This window comes from Spermophilus citellus, assembly GCF_964194105.1.
Source record: "Spermophilus citellus genome assembly, chromosome: 3".
NCBI lineage: Eukaryota > Metazoa > Chordata > Mammalia > Rodentia > Sciuridae > Spermophilus > Spermophilus citellus.
The window spans coordinates 117,246,812-117,271,505 of NC_138184.1; the positions used below are offsets into that span (position 1 = coordinate 117,246,812).

The 24,694-nt window shown below is 35.4% G+C and overlaps 1 protein-coding gene across 2 annotated transcripts in view; it reads right to left on the reverse strand.

The window, feature by feature from the left end:
* Window positions 1-24,694, reverse strand: part of LOC308644834 (phosphatidylinositol-3,5-bisphosphate 3-phosphatase MTMR3-like) — a 39,657-nt gene that overhangs the window by 9,352 nt on the left and 5,611 nt on the right. The window contains exons 2-7 of one of the 2 annotated variants that reach the window (XM_081286525.1): window positions 23,532-23,616; window positions 16,594-16,683; window positions 16,086-16,202; window positions 13,178-13,210; window positions 8,892-8,974; window positions 6,276-6,442 (exon numbers count right to left, since the gene is read on the reverse strand). In XM_081286525.1, the coding sequence (XP_081142651.1) occupies window positions 6,276-6,442; window positions 8,892-8,974; window positions 13,178-13,210; window positions 16,086-16,202; window positions 16,594-16,683; window positions 23,532-23,534 (493 nt within the window). In that variant the 5' untranslated portion in view covers window positions 23,535-23,616. The remainder of the gene's footprint in view (window positions 1-6,275; window positions 6,443-8,891; window positions 8,975-13,177; window positions 13,211-16,085; window positions 16,203-16,593; window positions 16,684-23,531; window positions 23,617-24,694) is intronic. The other variant, XM_081286526.1, reaches the window with a different exon arrangement.

The window sequence follows — 24,694 nt, forward strand, 5'->3', positions numbered from 1 at the left end:
ACAATACTTCATTTGAAACCTACTGTGTCTCATTTCAGAACTTGAGGATTTTCTGAATTTTAAGATGGTGCATATATTATACTATCAGGTTCATGATCTCAACAGGAGGTAATAAAGCATTGATTTTTTTTTCTTTTTGTATACCAGGGATTGAACTTGGGGGCACTCAACCATTAAGCCACATCCCCAGCCGTATTTTGTGTTTTATTTAGAGAAAGGGTCTCACTGAGTTGCTTAGGGCCTTGCTTTTGCTGAGGCTGGCTTTGAACTTGCAATCCTCCTGCCTCAGCCTCCAGAGCTGCTGGGGTTATAGGCATGCACCACCATGCCTTGCTGAATTTTTTTCCCCCTCAGTGAACTACATGGGTAATTCATACCAAGTGGGATTAATAAAGCTACAAGTAGTTTCCTGTCAGCTCAGATCAGGTCAGGTCAAGTCACCAAACAGTAAGAGAAGCCTTTTGGTTTTTAGAGACTTTGAGATTACAGAACTACAGTAGTAGTCATGGAATCCCAATTGCCATTACCCAAATGCACCAGGAAACACAATACTAAACTAAAGTGCTTGCTGGGCTCAGTGGCACACATCTGTTATTACAGAAACTTAGGATGCTAAGACAGGAGGATCCCAAGTTCAAGACCAGCCTCAGCAACTTAGCAAGGCTGTAAGCAACTTAAGGAGACCCTGTCTCAAAATGAAAAACAAAAAAGGCCGGGGGTATAGCTCAATGGTAAAATGCCTCTGGTTTCAATTCCTAGTACCCAAAAATAGGTAAAATCTGGCTATTTTGCCCTGATGAATTTGGCTTTTTTCCTCATATGAAAGCAAAAAGGTAAAAATGAACCTAACATAAAAGTCAGTAAGTCTGAAATATCTTCTTCCCTAAAAACACATTTACTAGAGAAATAAAATTATTAAAGCAAAAACAAAAACATTAGCAAACCCCTAACATACACAACCTGGTGTTACAGGTTGTAAAATAAATGCTGGTGAGGGCTGAAAGAAATCACAATGACAAATAAAAGCACAAAACAGACTGCTTTGATGATCAAAGCATAAAGCTTTCCTCTCCCTGGGAGAGGAATTACAGAATAGGAAACAGCAATTACTTGAATGAAGGACAATTCTATAAAACTACTTCCCATTTAAACTGCTTTTCTTGAGCTTAGACTGGGTATTATGTGTTTCCTGAAGGAGAACTATAAAAAGATGATGTTCAGAGATGCAGAGAGAAATAATAGCTGAATCTGCTCCATTTGGAAAAGTTTTAGAAGCAATGTAGTAGGTTTCCAAATAGGAAAAAAAAGCTATCCAAATGGGGTGCCATCTGTCAACAAATTGCAAGGAATATTGACCATGAAGAACAAAACAGGAAGTCTTTCATTCAAAAATCAAAATCTAAAGGCTGTAAAACTGGCAACTTCCAAATTCAGTAATGAAAGAAAAGATATTCCTCCTTCTTCCTGGTAACAGGTCCAAAATATTGCAAAGGCAAAAATACCTTTATTAAGGATGTTTTACATTAATCTCTCCATCTTAGCCAACATAAAGATCTTGTGATTCAAAAACAATCACTGGCAATAACCTACTATAACTACTAGCAACAATTTGCCACATAGAACCAACAGTTAAAGAAGGGCTTAGAATCACCATCCAGAGCACAAAATTCTGATCTTTACACAGAAAAATAAATACTGATTAATGACCATAGAAAATTTGTTATTTTATGTTATCCTATAAATCAGTGATCTTCACAAACTTTGAAACTGACTATCATGACCCACAATATGAATTACATTGATGTTTACATCACAACACAGTTTAAAATATTTTTACATTTATATTTTTGAAAGATTTTCACAAACAATACCCTTACCATGTGTGTGATGCATTTTGACATTTCTCATTTTAATTCATTTCTTTACAATTTGATTTCATGACCTATTAGTGAATGCTTTTTTTAAAAAAATCTGGGCTGGGGTTGTGGCTAGTAGCAGAGCGCTTGCCTCGTAGATGTGAGGCACTGGGTTCAATCCTCAGCACCACATAATAAAATAAAAATTTAACAGCAGATCTTATAGACAAGAGTAATTCAGCTTTTGAAATTTGTGTTAAATGTTCACTATGTTTATTTAGCCAGAAAAGTGAATAAAACATATTATATTCCTCATAAGAATTTCTACCTCAGCATTCCCATGTCTTAATTTATTCAACATTGTATACGTTGTAATATCAGAACTTATTTTAAATATTGTGACTATAAGGTTTTTGTTTGGCTTTATATTTCCATTTCAACTCTTCCTGTCTGCGTCCTTCACTCCCAAATGGGGATCTGTCTCTTGTTAATGCTTAGTATTTCTTTACTACAATTATAGACAATCCAACAATTTTCATTTCACTGGAGATAAAACTTACTTTAAAAAATAAGTTCCCTCTATCATAATCACAGAATCAATCTACATTCAAAAAAAATTCTTCCCCCCAAAATCTAGCTCATTGGGTGATTCTAGGTATTAAAACCCACAATACACACATGTCAAAGGCCTAGGATAAAAGAGATAGGCTCTTACCCAGCATGTGAGGAAGCAAACCCTACCAGACTCAGAGGGGTAAAAACTACGTCTCCAAATTTTCAAATATGGAGGGAAGAATCACCCTTTTATATGTACAGAGATCCCAGAGAGTCCTCTAGGTACATACTTCCTGGGCTGTATTCAAGCCTGGATAAGACTGAGACTTATATGCCGTTAATGGAAAAACAAGAGGCACTTAATGGGCATTTCTCACCTGATGCTAAACTAGTAGTTGAACTGCCCAATCATCTGTCAAGACTCTAGACTAATGCTCTAATACAGAGGCATCACCAAGAAGCCAGCTGCAGTGAGGAGCAGGAAGCTGAAAGACATGGGAGAGAAGCTAAAGCTTTGAATCCACTCCTTGTATAAAGTGTGAGATGGGGCTAAGGACAGAATCAAGGGTTTGGTGAAAACTTTTACAGGTTTCACCACTGAACTCCAATAGCAATGCTAAGACTTTTTCCAAAGCTGATTAAGACCTAGAGTTATGGCCACAGTATCGTTGGCTTAACTAAAATTTATATTAGTACCAAGATAATCATGTGATTTGGCCATTTTCCTCCTCTCTGATACATTCTAATCTTATCAAGCTAGGTGCAAAGAACTGATAAAAGGCTTTATTAACTGCTGAAAGACTATTAACTCTCAGGCTATGCTTGTGATCTCACATATTGAGGCAGATTATACAAAGGCATCACTTTAAAAAATCTCAAAAGTGTTGTCTCACCTTTCAGATGACTTATTAGAATGTGGCTGTCTGGTATGCTCATAAACGGTGAGTAATGAATGCTGTAGCCACAACCAACACTCAACAATAGTGGGTGGAGACAGGAGAACTAGGTGAACTGGCTTTTAAAAATACCACGAGTATTCTGTTTCTTATTGAAAGCAAATTTTTCTTCTGTAGTCCATAGTGAAAATACATGAAAGGACAAAAGCCATAATACAACACACTTAAGGTCACTAAAATACAATACATTCCATGTGAGCAGGGGCAGGTTGATTTCAGCATGGACCCTGTGTCTTGGGAAGGAACAAAGGGTAACCTTTACTCAGAGAATCTCCAACATTGGTTATGACAGCATTACCTTGTAAGTTGCATAACTTTCAAAGAGTCTTCACAAGCATTGCACATAGGAGGCACCGAAAACATTTACTGAACTGAACTCTGTAGCATTAAAAGATTTGCTCTTTAGGACATCCAGCTGAATCAGTACGGACAGAAAGAGTATGAATATCCCAGTTTGAAGAACAAAGGAGACCCAAGTGCAGAAAGGATGAATGACTTATCTGATATTATTTTCAAATAAATAGTATAGGTTTAAATTCAGGTTTTTGAACTCCAAAATCAGAACTTTACCACTTACATGTATAATAAGCCTGTGGGAAGACAGAGGACACTGTAGATATCTCTAAGTCCTGATGGCCAAGAAACCAGACATTATCAGGAAGAGAAAAACTTGGGGACCCCTCTTAGGGCAAAGCTACCCATAATTAAAAAGAGTGGGGTTCTGACTTAGCACATGTTAGGAATGCCCTAAGAGTTGGCTTAAATACAAAAGAAACTGAAAGTATCAAGGGAATAAATAAATCTTCTTAAAAAGATGGGGACTTGGGGCTGGGTTATGGTTCAGTGTAGAGCGTTTCCCTAGCATGTGTGAAGCACTGGGTTCAGTTCTCAGAACCACATCTAAATAAATAAACTCAATAAAGGTTCATTGATGACTAAATTTTTTTTTTTTAAATGAGGACTTTTCAGTGAAAGGAAAGGACAGAAGAAAGTAAGCCTTATTGACAAAAACTGACAACCCCAAATTGGGAAATGTCTCTTTAGAGTTAGGGATCCTAAACAAATCACAATTCTTATATAACATTATGAAGTATGATGCACTCTTAAATAAATTCATTATCCTAAGAGATGGTGGAAACTAAAAATTTAATAAATAAGAGGCAATGATTAAAAACTCAGAAAACATAACACATAAGATTCATACACTTTGTTGCCTGTAAACTTTACCATTAAAATCCTCCAAACTTGAAAAGAGCCATAAACAAATCCAAAAATAAATTTAAAATATGACAGCATCTCAAGAAAAATGAAAAACAGGAAAAAGAGGGGGCACCTATCAAGAAAGGAAAGTGAGAAACTTTCAAGGTGGGGACTGTTTCTTGTGAATGACTGGGTTCCACCAGCCTAGACAGGCTCAGTATACTGTGGATTCTGAGGCTGCCCCCAAGGCTCCATGAAGGTAGGTACCTCTGTTCTTCACACTAGGTAGCTATAGCACCCCACACCTTGGCTTTCAATAACTGAGGACTGGTTTTAAGTCCTACCTTGCTTACTGACTAGTAGTAGAACATGGCAACAGGTTTTACCTTTAAGCTCCCCATTTCTTGTGTTTCTTTCCTTTTTCTGAGTCTCCATTTCTTTGGCTCCTAAAACAAGGATACCAACCTATCCTGCCTGATTGATGAAGTCATAAGAATCAAGCAAAAGTATATATCAAACATCATTTAATGTAAGACAAGGCTTATGTTTGTCATAAGCATTTTGATTAAATAGGACAAGAATCTGAACCAAAAGCTTCCCTTCCATCATTGATGGGTCATGAAACAAAGTAATATAAACATAGTCCCTTTAGCCTCAAATGTTTTAAATGACCAGGGCAGACACCAAAAATTGAAGATTCAGTATTAAAATTTCAGGTTTAAAGAAAAAAGTCCAAAAAGTAAGGGAGCTTACAACTTTCCACTGCTTTTAAATTCAAGACACACTGAAGAGTTGTTGTTGGACCAGCAAAGTTCCACTTATGGGAGCATAATATTTACAGAAAACTGAATGCAGAGAAATAACATGATCTTGATCAAAGCCACTTCAGAGGGAGAAAGAAACTGAAAGAGACAAGGACTATATGAGGATTCAGGAAATCTGGGTTTTAGTACTGGCTCAGCGTCTCTGTATTTGTCAGTGAGGAAGACAAATTTGCCTTTCTGGATTTCTTGTTTTTTCATCTTTGGGCAGAAAGGGGTAACTACTGCTAATTTATGCCTTGAAAATTCTATGAGAGCAAAAAGCTATTTTGTATTCCCTATTCTCAAACCTGTGTACCTCTATTCATGCTACTTGCTATCTAATGTTCCCCATTCTCTAATCAATGAGCACCTATTCAACCTTCAAAGCCTACTCAAAAGCCTTTTTTTTTTTTTTTTGGACTGGGGATTGAACCCATAGGTCCTTAACCACTGAGCCACATCCTCAGTCCTTTTTTATATTTTGTTTAGAGGCAAGGTCTCCCTGAGTTCCTTAGGGCCTCACTAAGTTGCTGAGGCTGGCTTTGAACTCATGATCCTCCTGCTTCAGTCACCTGAGTCACTAAGAATACAGGTGTGTGCTACCTCACCCGGCTCAAAAGTCATTTAATGTGAAGTCTTCCCAAACTTATACACAAAACTCGAAACTCCCTTCAAATGGGATTCCATAATACCCATGAACCTTATTATAGTTGCTTTTAGGTATAGAACACAATACCAAATCTTTTATTCTTCCCTTCCCCTGACAACAATATGTTCTTAAAAGGATTAGAAGAAAATAGGCACCTGCTATGATCCATAAAATATACATTGATTGGAATATAAGAGTACTAAGACACCCCATTTTGTATTAAGGTTACCTCCAGCCCCATTTTAGAAAGGGTTACCTGGTCTGCACAGGTCTCCATGTTGCTCTTTTTCACTGGCGTAGACCTCCATGCACCAAGCATGATATGCAAATGAGAAGAGATCTTCTATTTTAGCAGGAGGTCTGATTGCATTGTTCAGTCGCTTAAGCCAATCTTGACACTGTTCAAAGGTTGAGAACTGACACCTTTGTAAAGTCAAACAAGTATGAATATAATCAGATGACAGCTGACTATGAAATCTAAGAAAAGGCACCATTTTGAGAGTGTCTATTTATAGTGAACTACTAACTGAACAGAAAGCATCAAAGGCAATCATTTACATATTCACTACTGTTTATAATAAGAAACAGTTCCAAAAATTTTTAGCCAGCAGTGTAAAATATCAAAAAGACGAGAGCTTGGGGCTGGGATTGTGGCTCAGCGGTAGAGTGCTCGCCTCGCACGGGGGTGACCCAGGTTCGATCCTAGCACCACATAAAAATAAAGGCATTGTGTTGTGTCCATCTACACCTAAAAAATAAATAAATATTAAAAAAAAAAAGACGAGAGCTGGACATTGGAAAATCTGATAATCTAATGAAACCTCTCCTTATAATGATTAATTATAATAATTAAAATAAAATTGCAGTTATTGTCTTTCAGAACGAGATTTCATTCTACTTCTTCAATCAGTATTATGGTTGTCCCTTTCAAGAAATATATTTAGAAGAGTCCTTTTAGTTTTGTTATGACATTTTAGACCAAGGTTAAAAAAAAACACACACACACAAAAATACTATTTTTAGCCAGCTAGGGAGTAATCAAAATTTGTCTGTTTAGCAATGAGGACAAATCAGCATGTCTGGATACAAATAAGACAGATTACATTGAAATTTTCAGCTGTGAACATGCAGAGAACAAAACAAATTCTATTTTATCAATTGTAATTTTCATTATGTACAATTAAGAGGTTAAAATAATAAATGCAAACTGTTTTTTTTAGCAATTAAGTATTTGAGGTTTAAGACTGAGTAATAAGCAAACTTTGTAAAACTATGAGTGATAGTCACTATCATCATAAGTAAACCAAATCTCACTGGCTAACATGCAACTTAAATATTTACTTGAAAACTAATAAGGACAGCATTTATACCTCTTCCTTGTCCCAATCAATCTGACTCATCGACATGCTGACATACAATGCTTATTGATATCTCAAAACAGGTCAAAGGGATAAAATAAACATATTCAGAATTTAAAATTTCTAGAGCTACTAAATTTAAAAGGCACATTTCAGATATCATTCTGCAACCATTATAGTTAAAATTAGATGAGATACAAATAATCAATGAGTGGTAAATTTATGGAAAAGTTTTGATGAGAAGCAAGACATTTTCTCAGAGTGTTTCCCTAGACTATATTAGTTGTAAGGAAGAAAATATAGAAATTACACAGAAATCAGATGACAGCTTGATTGAAATAATCAAAATTCACCAATGAGGGACAAGTAGACTGTTCACCTCTGGATGTAACACAATAATGCCGTGAAAAGGACTCAATACAAAATTCCAACTGAATACACAGTATTCCAGCTGGGAATGTATAACATCAATTTAATCTTGATGAAACATAGGACAAACACAAAATAAGAAACATTCTATTAAAAGAAAAGACCATATTCTTCAAAATGTATATGTCACAAAAGACAAAGAAAGGCTGTTGTGGAAAATGTTCCAGATTAAAAGAAGGCTACTGAATTATGGCAACTAAATGTATTTATTATCTGAGCTACACTGGATTCCCACACTGAATGAGGTGGGTCAACTATCAAAATTGGAACATGGATTTGGGGTTGTGGCTCAGTAGCAAAGCGCTCACCTAGAACAGGTGAGGGACTGGGTTCAATCCTCAGCACCACATAAAAATAAATTAATAAAAATAAAGGCATTGTGTCCACTTACAACTAAAATTTTTTTAAAAAGGGAACATGGATAGTAGACTGGATAACAGTATTACCAATGTAAAACTGTGATGTTGAGAATGATACCATGGTTATGGAAGAAAACATCCCTATTCTTAAGAAAGCACTTTAAAGTATTTTGGGATTAAGAATCATGTTTACCTCACTTACTCTCAATTTGTTCAGGAAACTCTCCTCTGTTCCAAACACCCCCCACCTAAACACACACACATCATAATACTCAGAAGGGTTCTGGGAATGATAAAGCAAATTGGGGTAAAGTGTTAACTACAGGTGACTCTGTTGTTCACATGTTATACTATTCACCTTTTATGCTGTTTTTATTTTTGCACTTTAAAAAACTTGAAATTATTTCCAAATGGAAAATAAAGCATTTGTCAACATAAGCAAAATATTGAAAAAAATATTGTAGGAACTACTCAGAAAATATTCCTAACAGTGCTTACTTTCAAGAAGATATTTTGCCACGTTTACCAAACCATATATTCATTTTTTTAAGGTGCAGATGGACACAATATCTTTATTTTGTTTTGTTTGTTTGTTTTTACGTTGTGCTGGGGAATGAACCCAGTGCCTCACCCATGATACGCAAGCACTCTACCACTGAGCCACAACCCTGGCCCCTTCATTCTTTAAAAAACATTTTCCACACAAAACAAACTGCACAAACGTACCTTATAACTTTGCAGTCTTTGCAAGTCAAATGAAGCTGAAATATATCTCGGCATTCAACGCTTTCTATAAGCTGTAATGGAACCTGTAATTTAAAAAGATGAAGTCCCTTAGTCAAAAAGGTTCTTCAATGTACCCAGCAAGACTGATTAGAAAGATCTCCTGGGGGAAGAAGCAAAAAAAAAAAAAAAAAACCCTATAAATTTAGCAGAATTAATAGTACCCAAGTGATCAACTACAAAGTGAATTAGGGCTTTCCTTATTCTACATAAATAGTCTCAAGCCATGTCATGGCAAGGGGAGGAACAAAGGGGAGGAACCACCTCTGGAAAAACAGTGTAATTATGTCACTTGAACATCAAACTCACAAGCTCATCTCTCAAAGTACTACTTTTACAGTTTTTTGCTGCCTATGATTTGCAATGACACAGAAACTGAAGGGTACTGGAGTAATAGTCCAGTCTTGCTTATAATAAAGAATCACAGAACACAGTGCAAGTGAGACTATTGGAATATTGACAAATGGAGTGGGCTTATGGCTTAGTGGCAGAAAAGAGGCTTGTGAAAAAGCTGGAAGTCTGAACTGCCTGTAGGTTGCAAAGAAGAGACAGGACAGTAGCTCCTGGTCCAGCTCTCAACTCAGCAGGATAGACCCACAGGAATCAGAAGGAAGGGAGAAGGTCACACAGTGGTCAAGACAGTAGGTACAACTTGCTTCAAAAGACCAGTTGAAGAACCCTGTTTGCCAAGTAGGGCTTGAGAGATCTGAGCAGGCTGTAATGGTTCTCCCCCTGAAGATCTGATCAACAGAGTGTACTTGAACACAGGATTGTATGAATAATGAATAGGATCAGAGACAGGAGGGAAAGCATCTGAACAGGGTGCAAATCTTAAGGGTGACATGAGGATCCTTCTCCCTCTGTCCCCAAAATCATCCTGACTCAATAACTGGCTTCAAAAAGCAGTTTCCAAGCCTTCAAAACAGAAGCTGGTAAATTAATAAGTGGATATTTTTATCCTTTGGAAAAGTAGTGGATCACTTGTCTTTTACACTATATCAAGCCCAGCCAAAATTTGGCTCTAGGAGTTGCAAGCAGCCTCCCAACAATTCTTGGTTAGCTTGAGAAGGATACAGCCTCCTCCAAAGCAGAGACAAGAGTTGTGCCTGCACAGGGTGGCTCTCATGTCAGCTGAATCAGTTTCAGAAACAGGCTTTCTGCAAACCCTGCCTCACCATGCAGCTGCCATAGTCAGCAGAGAACTCTGAGAACAAGGATGCAGAGATCAAAAAGAAGCCCAGTGGTGGAAATCTGAAACAAAGAAACAGAAACTGGGCCAGGGATTAAAAAAGAGAAGAAAGCAAAATAATATTGCTCAGATGAATGGCTGTGAGTTTTTACCTCAGGGCTAAATAAAGCCTCTTGCTTCTAAAATCTATAATCTATAAAAATTCCCTTACAGTTGTAGTAAGACTGGGAATAAGGACAAAGACTAAGAAATCTTGCCTGTGTTCTGAGAAAAAAAAGAAACTTTTGGCTCTCGGTTTTTAAGTCCTTAACCCCAAGGTGTTGTGAGAAACTGCAGCCGATGTGGCTAAAATTCTTTCAAGACCTGTACATCTAAGAAGGAAATAAAAAAAAATGTCAGTAGAGATAAATTATAAAGAAGGAACATGGAGATTAAGAAGATAGAGATTAGAAGATGACACTGATTTGTTCTCAGTCCAGTCCTTTTGGTGCCCTGTAATAGACTCTCATTACTTTATTTATTTATTTATTTATTAAATGTACTCCCACTATACATTTAGATACTGATGGCTTTAAAAGTGTACATCTGACACTCAAAACCAATTTGTTCCAAGCACAGGTGCAGTAACCACCTAGGATTCTCATTCTACCTTGCCCACTCACCCCCACCCCCACCCCCACAAAAAGTGGCTAGCTGACAGGCAAATGAGAAGCCTGAATTCTAGGCTTGTTTTTCTAAAATTTTACCACTTAAAAATTTGCCTGCTTCCTGGCTTCCTTGAATGAACCTCCAGACCCCTTATATGCCACCAGCCTCTGCTTTCTAAATTTCAGATGGTCACAATTTACTAGGTCTCATGTACAAGACCTGGGGTGAAGTGATAGTTTTAAAAATCCACACAGAGAGGCTGCTCTCCCAGTAGTCACCTGCATCCCAGGTCCTCTTCAGTTGCCTTTCCTTATAGCTAGAAAAGGTAAAAAACACTTATGCTATTAGCTGTTGGGAGAATATTATCAGCCTGTGCTACATTATTACAAACAATAGACAAGTTTTACATTTCTACTATTGGACCAGAGCCCAAGGGCCTGAGTCCAAACTCCAGGAATACGAATTAAAACCCCCCAGAGCATGCAAAATATCTGCTACCTAAAGTGCATTCAATAAAATTTGTATGAATCTTAACATTGCAGTTTTAAAGAATAATATAAAAATGTTGGTTCTATGTTTCAAATCAGATTAGAGATACTAGACAAGACACCAAAACCAACAATGTGTTCTCAAGTCAGATATACAGAAAATTGGATTTTAATACTCATGCAAACTATCACATGCAGGGGAGTTTAATATGTAGCAAGAACAAGGACATTTAAAAGAGAAACACCTAATTTTGTATCAATAAATGCTTCCTTTTTTCACTTCTCCGTTTGTCCTCTCTGATTTGTCCTCTCTTCCTTCTAAAAAGGCAGAATTTGCCACCTTTTCCTCTTTGACATTCAACTATACTGTTTTTCTACTTTAAGACCTACCACATGGCTCTAGTTTTCTTAACATTTCTCACCTATGGAAATGTTACCATTTCTATGACTAAACATATGCACTACTCAACCTCATAAACAAAGAATCAAATATTCAAGCCCAGTCTATTTCCTAGCCCAGGTTGGTTGAAATACACTATAAGCAAGCAGCAAAGTCTGGGTTAGAATTCTACGCTGCCTTTTAACCCAGGTTCCTTCGACCACATATGGTGTGACTTTCTTTCTTCCCCTAAGACTGACTGCCCTTCTGTTTAATACGAGATTTCCTTCACTTTACTTTCAAAAACAAAAATTTGGTTTCTCCACCAGGGATCATCAGGAGAAAAACAGAATTTAAAATAAAGATTCCTCAGAAGCAATTCCATCTGCAAAGGAAATAGAAAATCACTTTCAAACCTTCTCCAGACCAATGATTCGATGTTTCAAACAACTCATTTTCTTTTTGCTTCTTTCTCTTCCATCTTCTACCTGTCAGGTAATTCTATCTTTTTACACTGCATTTGGTCTAACAAATTCCACCAAACTCATGCTCAAACAATGCATAAAACACTTGGTACTGTTAATCAAATCCTCAAAAGGCCAAAAGTTACACTTTACAGGCACCAAAACCCAAGAGCATCAATCCACAAAAGCAAAAAAGAAGCAATTTAAAAATTTAATAGACATGCATAGGTATTAAAGACCCATAGTACTGTCATATTCATGAGAGATCTGACATCATCATACTCTACTTTAACTCTTGAATTCATTCTGGGTGTGTGTGTGTGTGTGTGTGTGTGTGTGTGTGTGTATGCATGCATGTGTATTATTTTCAAGCACCAGGATTTAGAAGTGGAATAATTTCTACCTTTTTAAAGACAAGCACTCTTTTCATAATCTGAATGAGAAGTATTAATTTGTACATATGAAGTAAAACTGACAGTAACACAGTAAAAATAATAATTCTAATGATAAAATATAAAATAAAATGGAATATCTAGGCACCCAATCTAATCAGAGGAGGAAAAATACATAAATGCAAGCTATCTCCTTCCAGCCCTGATTTCAGATGCCTCAACTATTATATGAAATGCTATGCCAAAATATACTCAAGTATTAACAATAACCTCCTCCTGGTAATATGGGGAATGAAGGTGATTGTTGAAGGAAAATGCAAAGTGCAAAGAAAAGGTTTTCTAAACTACTATATTTCCACACTTTTTTCCTAACAGGCATTGACAGATTGGCTTGAAAAATGGAAGTTTAATGTCCTCTTAAATACAAATGTTGATTTTACAAATTATTTCTGGCTAAAACTCAGATTACATTTCCATCACTTATGTATAAACTATGGGCCTTAATCTTCACCCCACAATCTGTTCTCATCAAAGCATACCACTAGAACAGGAAAGCAAATCATGCAGAGAAGACACATTTTGATGATTTGCAAACTGTACATCTGACACTCAAAACCAATTTGTTCCAAGCACAGGTACAGTAACACCTAGGATTCTCATGCTACTTACTGGGATTTCAGAAGCAGCAGATTGAGAAGCAGTCTATTGAATTATACAACAAAAAATTGTTTTAAACTTTCATAAATTCCACTTGAACATTTCTTTGTTTATATATTATTTAAGTTTCAAAGAAATATACCTGCATATATATAAATATATAGTTTTGGAAAAAAACTAAGAATGGAAGCAATTCATACCTTAAATGTTACAAACAAACTCTATTACAGAGATTGTTTACCCTAGGAATTGGAACCTTGATATTTAGTGAATATGTGTAGATTAAGGTAATGATGTTCATGGTATCTAAATCTACTGACACATTTTACTCAATGTGCTGTGAAATTAAAAGAGAATACATGATATCAGGTAGCTTTTTAAAACTTGATGGCAAGTCATTTTCTAAAGTGCTAAATGATGTAAAGTGGGGCATACTACAACACAGAAAGGCACATTTCGAAACTGATGGCTTAAAGATTATTACATCCAAATCAAACACATTTAACAGGGGTTTCTTGATCTCCTATGTTTTACTAAAGTATTTATTTGCTGAGGAAAGGACAAAGGGAGGGAGGTGAGAAACAACACTATCAATAACCCTCTGATCTCCACCCATGTCTGATGCAGGAGAAGTCATTATTTCCTGGAATAACTTGAGGTTCCAAAAATCTAATGCTATGATGAGATTAACATATTAGTATGGAGAAAGGCTGATCTATCTAAATAGGAAGTGTTTATAGACACTACAATGTCAAAATATTTTTGCACAACCATCTTTTTGTGCAAAGCCATTATTTTGGGCTTTTAAGTGACATGTAGGCTCTAAGCCTTAGAATTATAATGCTAGAGAAAACATGTATACGAGGAACTGGGTCCAAAAGTAAGAGCAGTGGTAAGTTTCCTTAAGCATAATACTTCATCTGTGAAAGGGACCCACAATTCCAGTAAACAACCTACACCTAGAGCTACTATTTGAGACAAAAACCACACATACACACAAAATATACAGGCCTATTCCCATAGAAATACATTGTTTTAAAATTAACTATAAATTCAAAAAGGGGAAAAATTGTTCAATGTCTATTTCAAATTCATAGTAACTTCAATTAACTTAATATCTATTAGATAGCAAAACATCAGGAAACAAACTGGATCCTGGAGATACAAAGATGAAAACCAAAAAATTACAATATGCCTAGTAAATATTGTAAAGATATGTTCAAGATAAAGAAGAGGCCACATGACTATAATTAACTGTCAGGAAAGGAATGAGGACTGAGCAAGGCTTTTTAGAGGAAGTTATCACCTGAAGTGGGTTTTGAGAGATGAAGAGACGTTTGCTGAGCAGGAAAGAAGGGAGAGATAAGAAGTAAAACTGAAGTAAAGAGAAGTATGAGGTATGACTGACCAGTCCAGGGAGGCTGGTTTTACTAGTACAAAAGGTGAGAAGAGGGAAGAAGAACGTAGAAAAGCTAGCAGGGACTCAAAGATCACTGTCTTACATCATGCAAAGTAATTTGATTTTCATCTTAGAAATAGAAAAGAAACACTGAAGGGCTTTAAGATAGTGAATGGCAAGACACTCGAACCAACCATTCCCAAAATAGATCTAAAACCAGTTAAAACCCAAAATGCTGATAATACAGTATGGCATGGGAAAATGCAATGACATGAAACTATCATTTTCACATGCAATTTACTTTTACTGAAATAACTTCATTGATTCCATCCATTTAAAACGCCGAAAGAACACAAAATTAAATTGTGTAGTTCTATTAATTATTACTTCCATAGTAGATGACGGAAATTTTTGATGGCTGAGATTTTAGAATTTCCACCTTTTCTTTTCCATCATACACTCAAATCCAAATGGATCCTCCTGATCATATGCTATATGGTATGGAAGATAAGTATTGCCTCATTCCTTGATGAATTTGGCACATACTTTTAACTGATGGACAGAAAATTGATATAACAGCTAAGATTGTAGCCCAAATCTAGAATCCAGAGGAATTCAGGTCAAAAGGGCTCCTGAATATAAATGCTTAACTACAAAAAGAGATTAGATTAGGTGAAATTAGATAACACATACTAAGAAAATGGCAGCCACTGACTCATGGTAAATCAAAGAGGATTTGGGTAACTTTTGGACTGGTGAGTAAAATGAATAAAAGTGACAGATCTCAAAGAACCAAAACACAATCTGAATGAAATACAATACTGACCTCTTATTAGGTGTTATAATATATTTCTCTGCGCTAGCACTGACATGCAGAAAACCACAATACCAGCAAATAAAGAATGCATTTGTTTTGTGCAAGTACAACTTTTGTGCCTCTGTGGGTTTCATTTAAATCTACTAATGACAGCAGTACACTGAAAGATCCAGTTCACTGAAAAGACCCTCATAATTGAAAAAGGGTAAGTATACCCTTGAGAATTCCTTTTCTTCGGTAATATATGGTCCATTATGCAAATAAACATTGCACTTAACATCTATACTTATACCACTTAGGAGCCATTAGAGTAACTTCATCCTATAATGAGTCTGCAGTGAGCTCAAAGCACATATCATCTGACATTAAGGCCCAGGAAGTAGTTGGTAACTACTAACAATTGAAGAATAAAAGCTTATTCAGACTCTGTACTTTTATAAAGCTTAACATAAGGCATTACTTAGTGCAAATTATTCAGTTTTAACTAAACATTGAACACCTCAGCTGACAACTAAATACATCATTTTAAATAAGGCATAAGAATTGCTGACTAACTAAATGTCCTTCAAGTGCAAAACAGAGAAAAGCAGAGCACACAATGCTCACACACCCCCAAATCCTGTATGTCTCTGAGTACACTATAAAGTTTTTTCAACTTAAACTTTCTATGTCTACCTTAGAGATAGTAGTTAGTAATCACTTACATTAACAAGAGACTCCTTGAACTTGATGTGAAGTCTATAATTTGAAAGGGCAATGATGGCATCCTCAGCACGACCCACATACTCTGTGCTCTCTCCATGAAGTTCAAGGAAAGGAACCTTTAAAATGAAGAAACTCTTCAGAGTTCTGAAGCAATTAAGGCCAAGTGTTTAAACAAAGGTCGGGTGAATAGATAGTGCATCCTCTTTAAATGGCCAGTCATCCAAGTTTAAAGTACAGTACATAAGTAAAGAGGACGAGATTATACCCACCTAATTCAAATATAATTATTCAAATCCTGGACTCCTAAAGGAATGATAGAGAACATCATCTCAAATAATGAATTCTAAGAACATAAGTCTTGCTACAATGGTTTCCAGGTTGCATTTCTATAGGTATGGCTTAAAAAAATATGTTTATAAGTCCATCCCTTTAATCCATTAGCTCTGCTACATCGTTACTATGATGCTAAATACATACATATTACAATCCAAAGTGGCCTATGATTACCTGAAGATTCTCATCCTCCCGAATCAGCTGCTTCCTGGGAAAGATCTGATTGGCCTGGATGCACTCAAGACTGTGCCGAGTCTCTTCATCCTGAAAAAACCAAAAATTTTAAAATAAATAACTTCAAAAACTTCTAGTTATCTATATTTAGTTTTTCTGCCATGTCTTCTCACATAATCACAGTAAGAGCCCAATGACCAAGGTAAATAGGCAGAAAAATGCAAGAAAAAAAATATTAATTCCCCAAACTGTTCCATCAACATATTAACTGCTACTATGGTTTGGATAAGTGTCCTCCAAAGGTCCATATGTTAAAGGGCTGGCCACCAGTCTGTGGTGCTACTGGGAGGTGGTACCTTTAAAAGGTGGGGCCTAGTGAGAGGAAGTTGGACACAGTGGGATCTGCCATTGAAGGAGATATTGGGACTCTAGCCTTTGTGTCACCTTTGATTTTTATGTGAAATTTTCATCAATCGAATCTTGAAAGAATATTTAAGAAAAAGTAAAAACTAAATTTCCCAAATTTGAAACATGTGTGAATACCAGCCCTAATTTACTCTGCCCTATATTCCCAAATAAATCTATTTCTGTTAAGGAAATTTCAAAAGAGAACAAAAACTTCTCATCTAAATTGCACTACAATTTAATTCACATTTTAAAAAGTAATGTTACAGGAAGACCCAAAAGAAATGTAATCTGTTAGAAAGCCTGACTCAAAATGATAGTGAAATCTGTTTACACAGATTTTTGAGGAGAGAGGGGAGCAGTGTTGGGAGTTGAACCCAGGACTTGATACATACATACATACATTTTTTTTTAACACAACCATTTTTAAAACAGCAAAAACCACATCATGTTCAACTTATAACCACTATTTACTGAACATTTAGCACATGCTACTTATCACAATGTTATAAATCTCCTCGGGGTGGGGGGGAGTATAAACAATTCTTAGGATTAGAGTTGCTGTTAAATAAAACCATATTACACTACTTTTATCAGTGTGGTTCTTCAAGTGAAGTCTGCAGATCCTATGAGGTCAAAACCACCTTCACAATAATATTAAGGCATTATCTGCCTTTTTCCTACTGTGTTGACACTTTTTCTAATACTCTAAAAAGAATAAGAAGGGTAAACTGAGCACCTTAGCACAATCAAGGCAGACATACCAATTTAACTAAAAATGACCTTGGAAAAGGCAGGAGAAAATTATATGAAATATTATGGTTGCTTCAAGGAAAAATATCTATGTGACTTTCAATTAACAATGAACTAGCCATTTTTTATGCACAATTTTTAATTGAAAGAATAACTGATGGACAAATTGTGGAAATTAAGACTTGGCCATATGGCAGATCTTTTTTCCAAATGACAATATATTTTTTATGCAAAAATTACAATACTGGAAAACCTGTCATCTGCCACCATGAATTTGATAGCTTTCCAATACTCAAAAATTTTGTGATAAAATCAGTGTGATATATCAAATATGATGTTTTAAAAATTCACTATATGTCAACAGTTGAAAGACCTGCATTGCATAATGAACCTATTATTTTCCTAATGACCAATGTATGATATTTTAAATCATGCATGGATAAAAGTGCAAGATAAGGGCTGGAGTTCAGGGGTAAAGTGCTTGCCTACCACACACAATGCCCTGGTTTTGATCCCCAGAACCAAACACCTGCCAAAAAATTACAAGACAGATCAAAAACGGTTAAAATAGAACAAAGAGGTTCACTTATAGTTTTAGATTCACACTGCAACTAAATTAAGGAACTACCACTTGTCAAGTTTTGGTGTAGTATTAAAAGAAAATACACGTGATTATCTAAAACACTTTTAAAATATTCTTCACTTTTCTAACTACCTATTTATGTATGGCTGAATTTTCCTCACATTTGAAATAAAACATATTTTAATAGACTGAATGTGAGAGTAGATATGAGAATGTGTCATCTATTAAACCAAGCATTAAAGAGATCAGAAAAATTACACAATTTTTGGATAAGAAGTTATTTTTAATTAAAAATATTTATATTGCCATGTAATTTCTTACTTTTAAATGAGTTTATAAGCATTTGAGAGATTTCTCAGCTTTAATTTCTATTACAGTAAACACAGCAAACATAACCCACATAAACAAGCCCTCTTGGGAGTCCTTAATAATTTATCAATGTAAAAAAAGATGCTGAGACCAAAGGGTTTCAGAACTTCTATTCCAGACTGCACTCTAATACTAAGTAACAATTAAAGCTGTATAATTGGAAAAGCCAAACTTGTCCCAAAACTATTCTCCTATTGTTAATCCATGACAGAAAAAGCCACTCAGAATTTAACAATGACCTCAACCATCATTCTAGCAATCTTTGCTACAAAATGACTAAACCATTTTATTTTGAGACATGAGCTTTTTAAGGGCCTTTTAAAAAGATTAATATTTAAAATTTTTAAATAGCTTCAAATTATAAAAATATAATTTTACAAATGGTTTATAAAATGCTATGAAAAATTATGAAACTTCCATTATTAAATATACTTTTATTATTATTATAAAAAACGTATTTCCCTAGGATTACAAGCATCCCAGGATAATTGTTAAGAAACTATAGCTGATAATCAAATAATTTTAAAAGCAAAATTATATAAAAAAAAAAACAACTTTTGTTTATTATGTATCCAAAATAAAAATGTTTAATGAGGGCTGGGGTTGTAGGTCAATGGTAACGTGCTTGCCTAGTATTTGTGAGGCACTGGGTTCCATTCTCAGCACCACATATAAAAAAAATAAATGAATAAAGGTCCATCAATAACTAATAATTTTTTTGAAAAAATACTTAAGTGATGCACTTTAATAAGGCTGATATGACAGAGCTTAGTGGTCTCGGAAAGAGTAATTACCTAAAGTGTACTAAAGTCTGTAAATGGCTCCACTCCTATAAACACCAAAATAACTTGTTAGATGAAAAATGTTGAATTATGTCCCATCTGATTGAAATGTATGATATGTCAAGGTCACTGTACTGTCATGTGTAACTAATTAAAACAAATTAAAAAAATAATATAAAAAAAGAAAAATGTTGTGTTGATCTGTACTATATTATGCCTTTCCACTCATTTCGTTTGAAGTCAATTAATGAGTGAAAGAACAGGGGGAAGTGATTTGTTTTAAAAGAACCCACTTTTCTACCATAAGTACTGGCTTTAAAAAAAATCCTACTTTCATTATTAAAAGGTATCTCTTGACTTAAAGAAGGCTTAATGTTTACACTTAAAGGGAATAAAAGGAAAAGAGAGAGAGAATCCTGAATCAAGAAAAATGTTCTCATGAACCAACAGGGAATAGGTAGGAATTGCTATAAAAGAGGGAGAGGGGACAGCTTTTAAAAATTCTTACCTGAAAGTACACTTTAAACATACCTTCTCAGCATCACATTAACTAGCTTTTTAACTCACATAAATGTATAAGGCCTAAACTTTTACTGTCTTTAAGATCATTTTACAGAGGCACTCATTATTTCTTTATGTAATTCCTTGACCCAGTTTTCCACGGACCCTCAAAAACAGCTCAGAATTGAAATAATGTAGCAGGCTTTTTAAAAAGAGAAAGAAAAGGAAAAAGGAAAACAAGGGAAAGAGAAGCCATTTACCTATTCATTCTTGCTAGCACACTCACTTTGGTGCTAATCCAGACTAATGTACCTAACCAAAGTAGCTACTGAACACTGAAAGAAAATCGTTTTCAACATATGAGAACTGACAATTAAGCCAGCAAGACAAGAACATGTAGTACTTATTTTCAGTTAAATCAAATAAATGCTCTTTTTAAAAAATACTTCCTCAGCTCATATTACCTATAAGGCTTCAGAAAAAATGTCCCCCTGGGCTGGGGTTGTAGCTCAGTGGTAGAGTACTTGCCTGGCAAGTGTGAGGCACTGAGTTCGATTCTCAGCACCACATATAAATAAATGAATAAAATAAAGCTCCATCAACCTCTAAAAAAAGACTTTAAAAAAAGAAAGAAAAATGTCCCCCTTTACACAGAACTGCATTTAACCTCAAAGATTTAATTAACATTAGGACCAACTAACTAACTGCCTAATTTTATTATAGTCTCTGTGATTTTACAGGTATAAAAGGAAACCCAACTTGACACAGTTAATAGGGAGGGAAACTGGGAAGAGGCAGAACTGGAAAGTAGTGGTGTGATAAAAAGCTGGGAACAGATTTTGCTTAGGCTATATGCACTTATTCATTAGTATTAAAATATGCATTCCACGTTGTTGATTTCCTGGTATTACTCAGGAATGCCAGGTGATGTAGAATCTGGTATTTCTTTGGCTCCACCTAGCTCTATAAAGTTAGAAGGGTCACTTGCAAAATCCCGAAAAGGGATCAGTCAACCAGAGTTTCAGGCTGGTTTCTGCTACTGGCTAAATTATGCAGGTAAGAAAGTTAAGTACATACTTCAGAGGAGAAGTCAACATTAAATATAAATATTTAAAGCACATAAGAGAAGCCTGCTGACCAATTAAGTCCTATGAACTAAATCTATATATATAGTGTTCATGTTCAAAAAATGTAAAAGTAATCACCGGTCTTCTTACTGTCAGTATTGTCCATACATTATTCTTGGGGCTAGTATTTATAGTCATTGAAAATATATTTCCCAAAAAAAAAAGAAAATATATTTCCCTTGCTATAATCCTTGAAATTTGGTCAAAACAATTAAAAGGGCTAGGAAGCACAGAGTAGGAATCAGATAAAACAAGTAGCCATAAACTGATAGTTACTGCAACTGATATATATGAGAGTTCACTACAAATTCTTTCCTCATATAGTCTATGCTTAAGATTTTCCATACTGAAAATAAAAACATCTTTTCATAATTCCTGGTCTCTCAAAGAGACTTAAATATCATTTTAGATCTTTTAAGATTACAAGAGGCAGGAGAGAATGTTACCTTCAGATTACTACAGAAATATACATCAAAAACAAAATTCAATGCTCCTTTCTTACACAAAACTAAGGATTAAGGATGTACAATCTGAATGTTAAAATAATATGGTATATTAAATATATACCATATGAGTGGATCAAAGGCTCAATAACTTGCAAGATATTATGTAGCTAGTAAAATGATCTTTAGGAATCCAGTAAATCAACATGGGAAAACGTTTAATGCACTGAATGAAATGAGAAAAAGACTTCATTATGTTATTGTAACTATATATGTAGATATATGAATGACAAGGACTACTTAGGAAAACATACAACCATAAGTTCTGGTGGTAGAATTACAAATGAGAATTTTAAAAAAAATTGTTATAATGTTTTATGTGGGGGGCAGGATGCACCACGGTCAAGCTGTTCGCCAACTATCACACATAGAGGTGTCTCCAGAGCATTTCTGCAGCACAGGGGCAGGAAGTACACAAGGAAGATAGTTGGGCACCAAAGAGATCCCAGCAGCACCAAGAAGAGGACCATGCTATTTGTTTCTAGCTATGTGGTATAAGATGAAGGACAAAGTCTCCATATAGAACAGATCTGCTTTCATAAGCCCATAATTTGATAAACATTAGCATTGGCATAGCATACCATATAAATACAAGGCAAGCACTTTTTCAATTCATTAAAAACTGAGACCCAGCACCACCAAAAAAAAAAACAAAAAACCCTGAGACAGGTAGTAAAATAAAATGTAGTCTAGAGAATTAACAGTAAAAGTTCATCAATGTTTGGGTACAAGAAATTAGAAAGTTGTAATGCCCAGAAACTAAGAAAAAAAGAGTCTACCTTTAAGAAGGGAACAGTTACCTTTCTCCTCTTTTTCATATGACATTTCTGCACAACTACTTTTTTTGTTTTGTTTTACTATGTTTTTAATTTTAAAAGCATTTTCCATACACATCCCTAATCAAGCTTGAAATTAACATGGTCTTTTCAATTCCTTTTTTGTGCACCAGCATGAAACAGTTTGGATCTAGGAAACACCATAAGGTAGAAACAGGACAATATTACAGAGAATCATTTTTCTCTTAAGATCTGAAGTGCTGTTTATATGTCCTCAAGATTAATAAAAATGTGTTGGCTTGTTGCTCCATCTTCTCTGCCTTTCCTGGACCCTAAATGGTCCGGAAATCACTGAACTGTCCATGATATGTTCTTTTCAGTCAAAGATTCAAGCAGGGGAATGCAGATCTGCTGCCCTACTACCGAACCAAAATACTGCTTTGAAGAGACATAGATAGGCTGGGGATGTAACCCAGCGGTTGAGCACTTGCCTAGCATGTGCTAAGCCCTGGGTCCAATATCTAGTACTGAAGGGCAAGAAAAGAGGGTGGGGGGAAGAGAGCAAGACTCGTAGGAAATATAGGGAATTGCTTTGTGAGGTAACACATGTTAACTAGCGCAATGTAGCCATTCCACAATATAATACACACTTCAAAGAACATTGCACACAATATACATAATTTTGTCAATTAAAAAAAGTAAAGACAATTCAGATGAAAAAATCATTGTCACTATATCCTACTTCCTAGAAATTTCTTTTTCTCTCTTTTCTTTTTTCTTATTTTGGTACTGAGGATTGAGCCCAGAGCCTTGGGCTACTACTGAGCTATACTCCAGCCCAGTTTCCTAGAAAAGGAATGAAAAACCTAGAGTCCAGGAACCATATGTTATTCTTTGGTTCCATTCATTAGCTGATTTAAAATGAGACTTAGTGTCTAGGTCACAGAATTCAAGTTAAGAGAAATGAAATTGCTCGATACACTGGAGTACCCTATCATTACTAATAATAAAAGAAGAGAGATTCTAGGGGAAAGAAAAATGATTTGTAACAAAAACAGAAATAGGTAAGTATGGATTAGTGTTCAGCTGAATTGTCAGAATTGAGTTCAACTCCAATTTTCTTATTTCCTTATACTTACCATGACAGGAGGCCCAGATTAGGAGGAGAGATCCCCGTCCCTTCTTCAGTGTCTGGCAAAGTTCTTCTTTCTCTTATGCTGAGATCTTTTATTTAAAAGAGAGAGAGAGAGAAAGAGAAAAAGAGCAAAATTGGCAATAGTTTTCCCCTAACTGGCATATCCTAATTAAAGGGACTGCACATATACAAACTAAAAAACTGAACAGAATCACTCAAGAAAAAGTTGAATGTCACCCTGTCAGTTCTCACTAGTCAATTCCAAACTTGATAATGCCTTTGCAAAAATCTTTCTGGACTTAACCTAGTTCTGAAAAAAAGTAGCAAATGCTAACATTCTTACACTGATAGTTGTTAAAAACAAAAAGGCTAAATCTTGGATGAAAGTAATAATTAAAATCAACCTGCAAATGAGAAAACAATATTCTTATAATTTTCAGAATGTTTGTAAGGATCTTCTGTCTATGGGAAGCAAACATATTTAGCAAGCAAAATATGAACAACCTGTTTGTTATTCCAATATTCTATACTCACCTGTGCTAATACTTCCTATCTATCTATCTATCTATCTATCTATCTATCTATTTATTTATTTTTGGAGGTACCGGGAATTGAGCCCAGACTGTTCTCTCACCAAGCTATACCATCACCCTTTTTTATTTTTTGAGATGGGGCCTTGCCAAGTTGCCCAAGCTGGCCTCAAATTTGTAATCCTGGCTTTTGGGGAGGCTGAAGTGTGAGGATCTCCCATGTACTACAGTGCCCAGCTCCTCTTACCTGTTTTATTAAGAACAAAAAAGAGAAAGGGGAAGGATACCCTAGTAGAAATGCAAAGATAGGCTATTAAAGTATTATCTTTAGTAAATTGCTCTTTTCTTTGAATAGATTAGTCTCATGTAATTCTGATTTGCTAAAGTTCAAAAAACAGAGGCTATCCTGGTTAATATTCAATATAAACCATATAAGACAGTGTAAATGACAAAACAGAGGACAGTGTAAATGACAGAAAAGGGGACAAAGAAGTAGCAGGGTCCATATCATACAACGGTTTTGGGGTATTGTGAGCAAGAATAACATCAAATGATTTACTTTCAAGGATTATTCTGGCTAGTGAATCTAGGTAGGGAATAGTTTAGACTATTGGGAATGAGGAAGAAACAGGTGGAA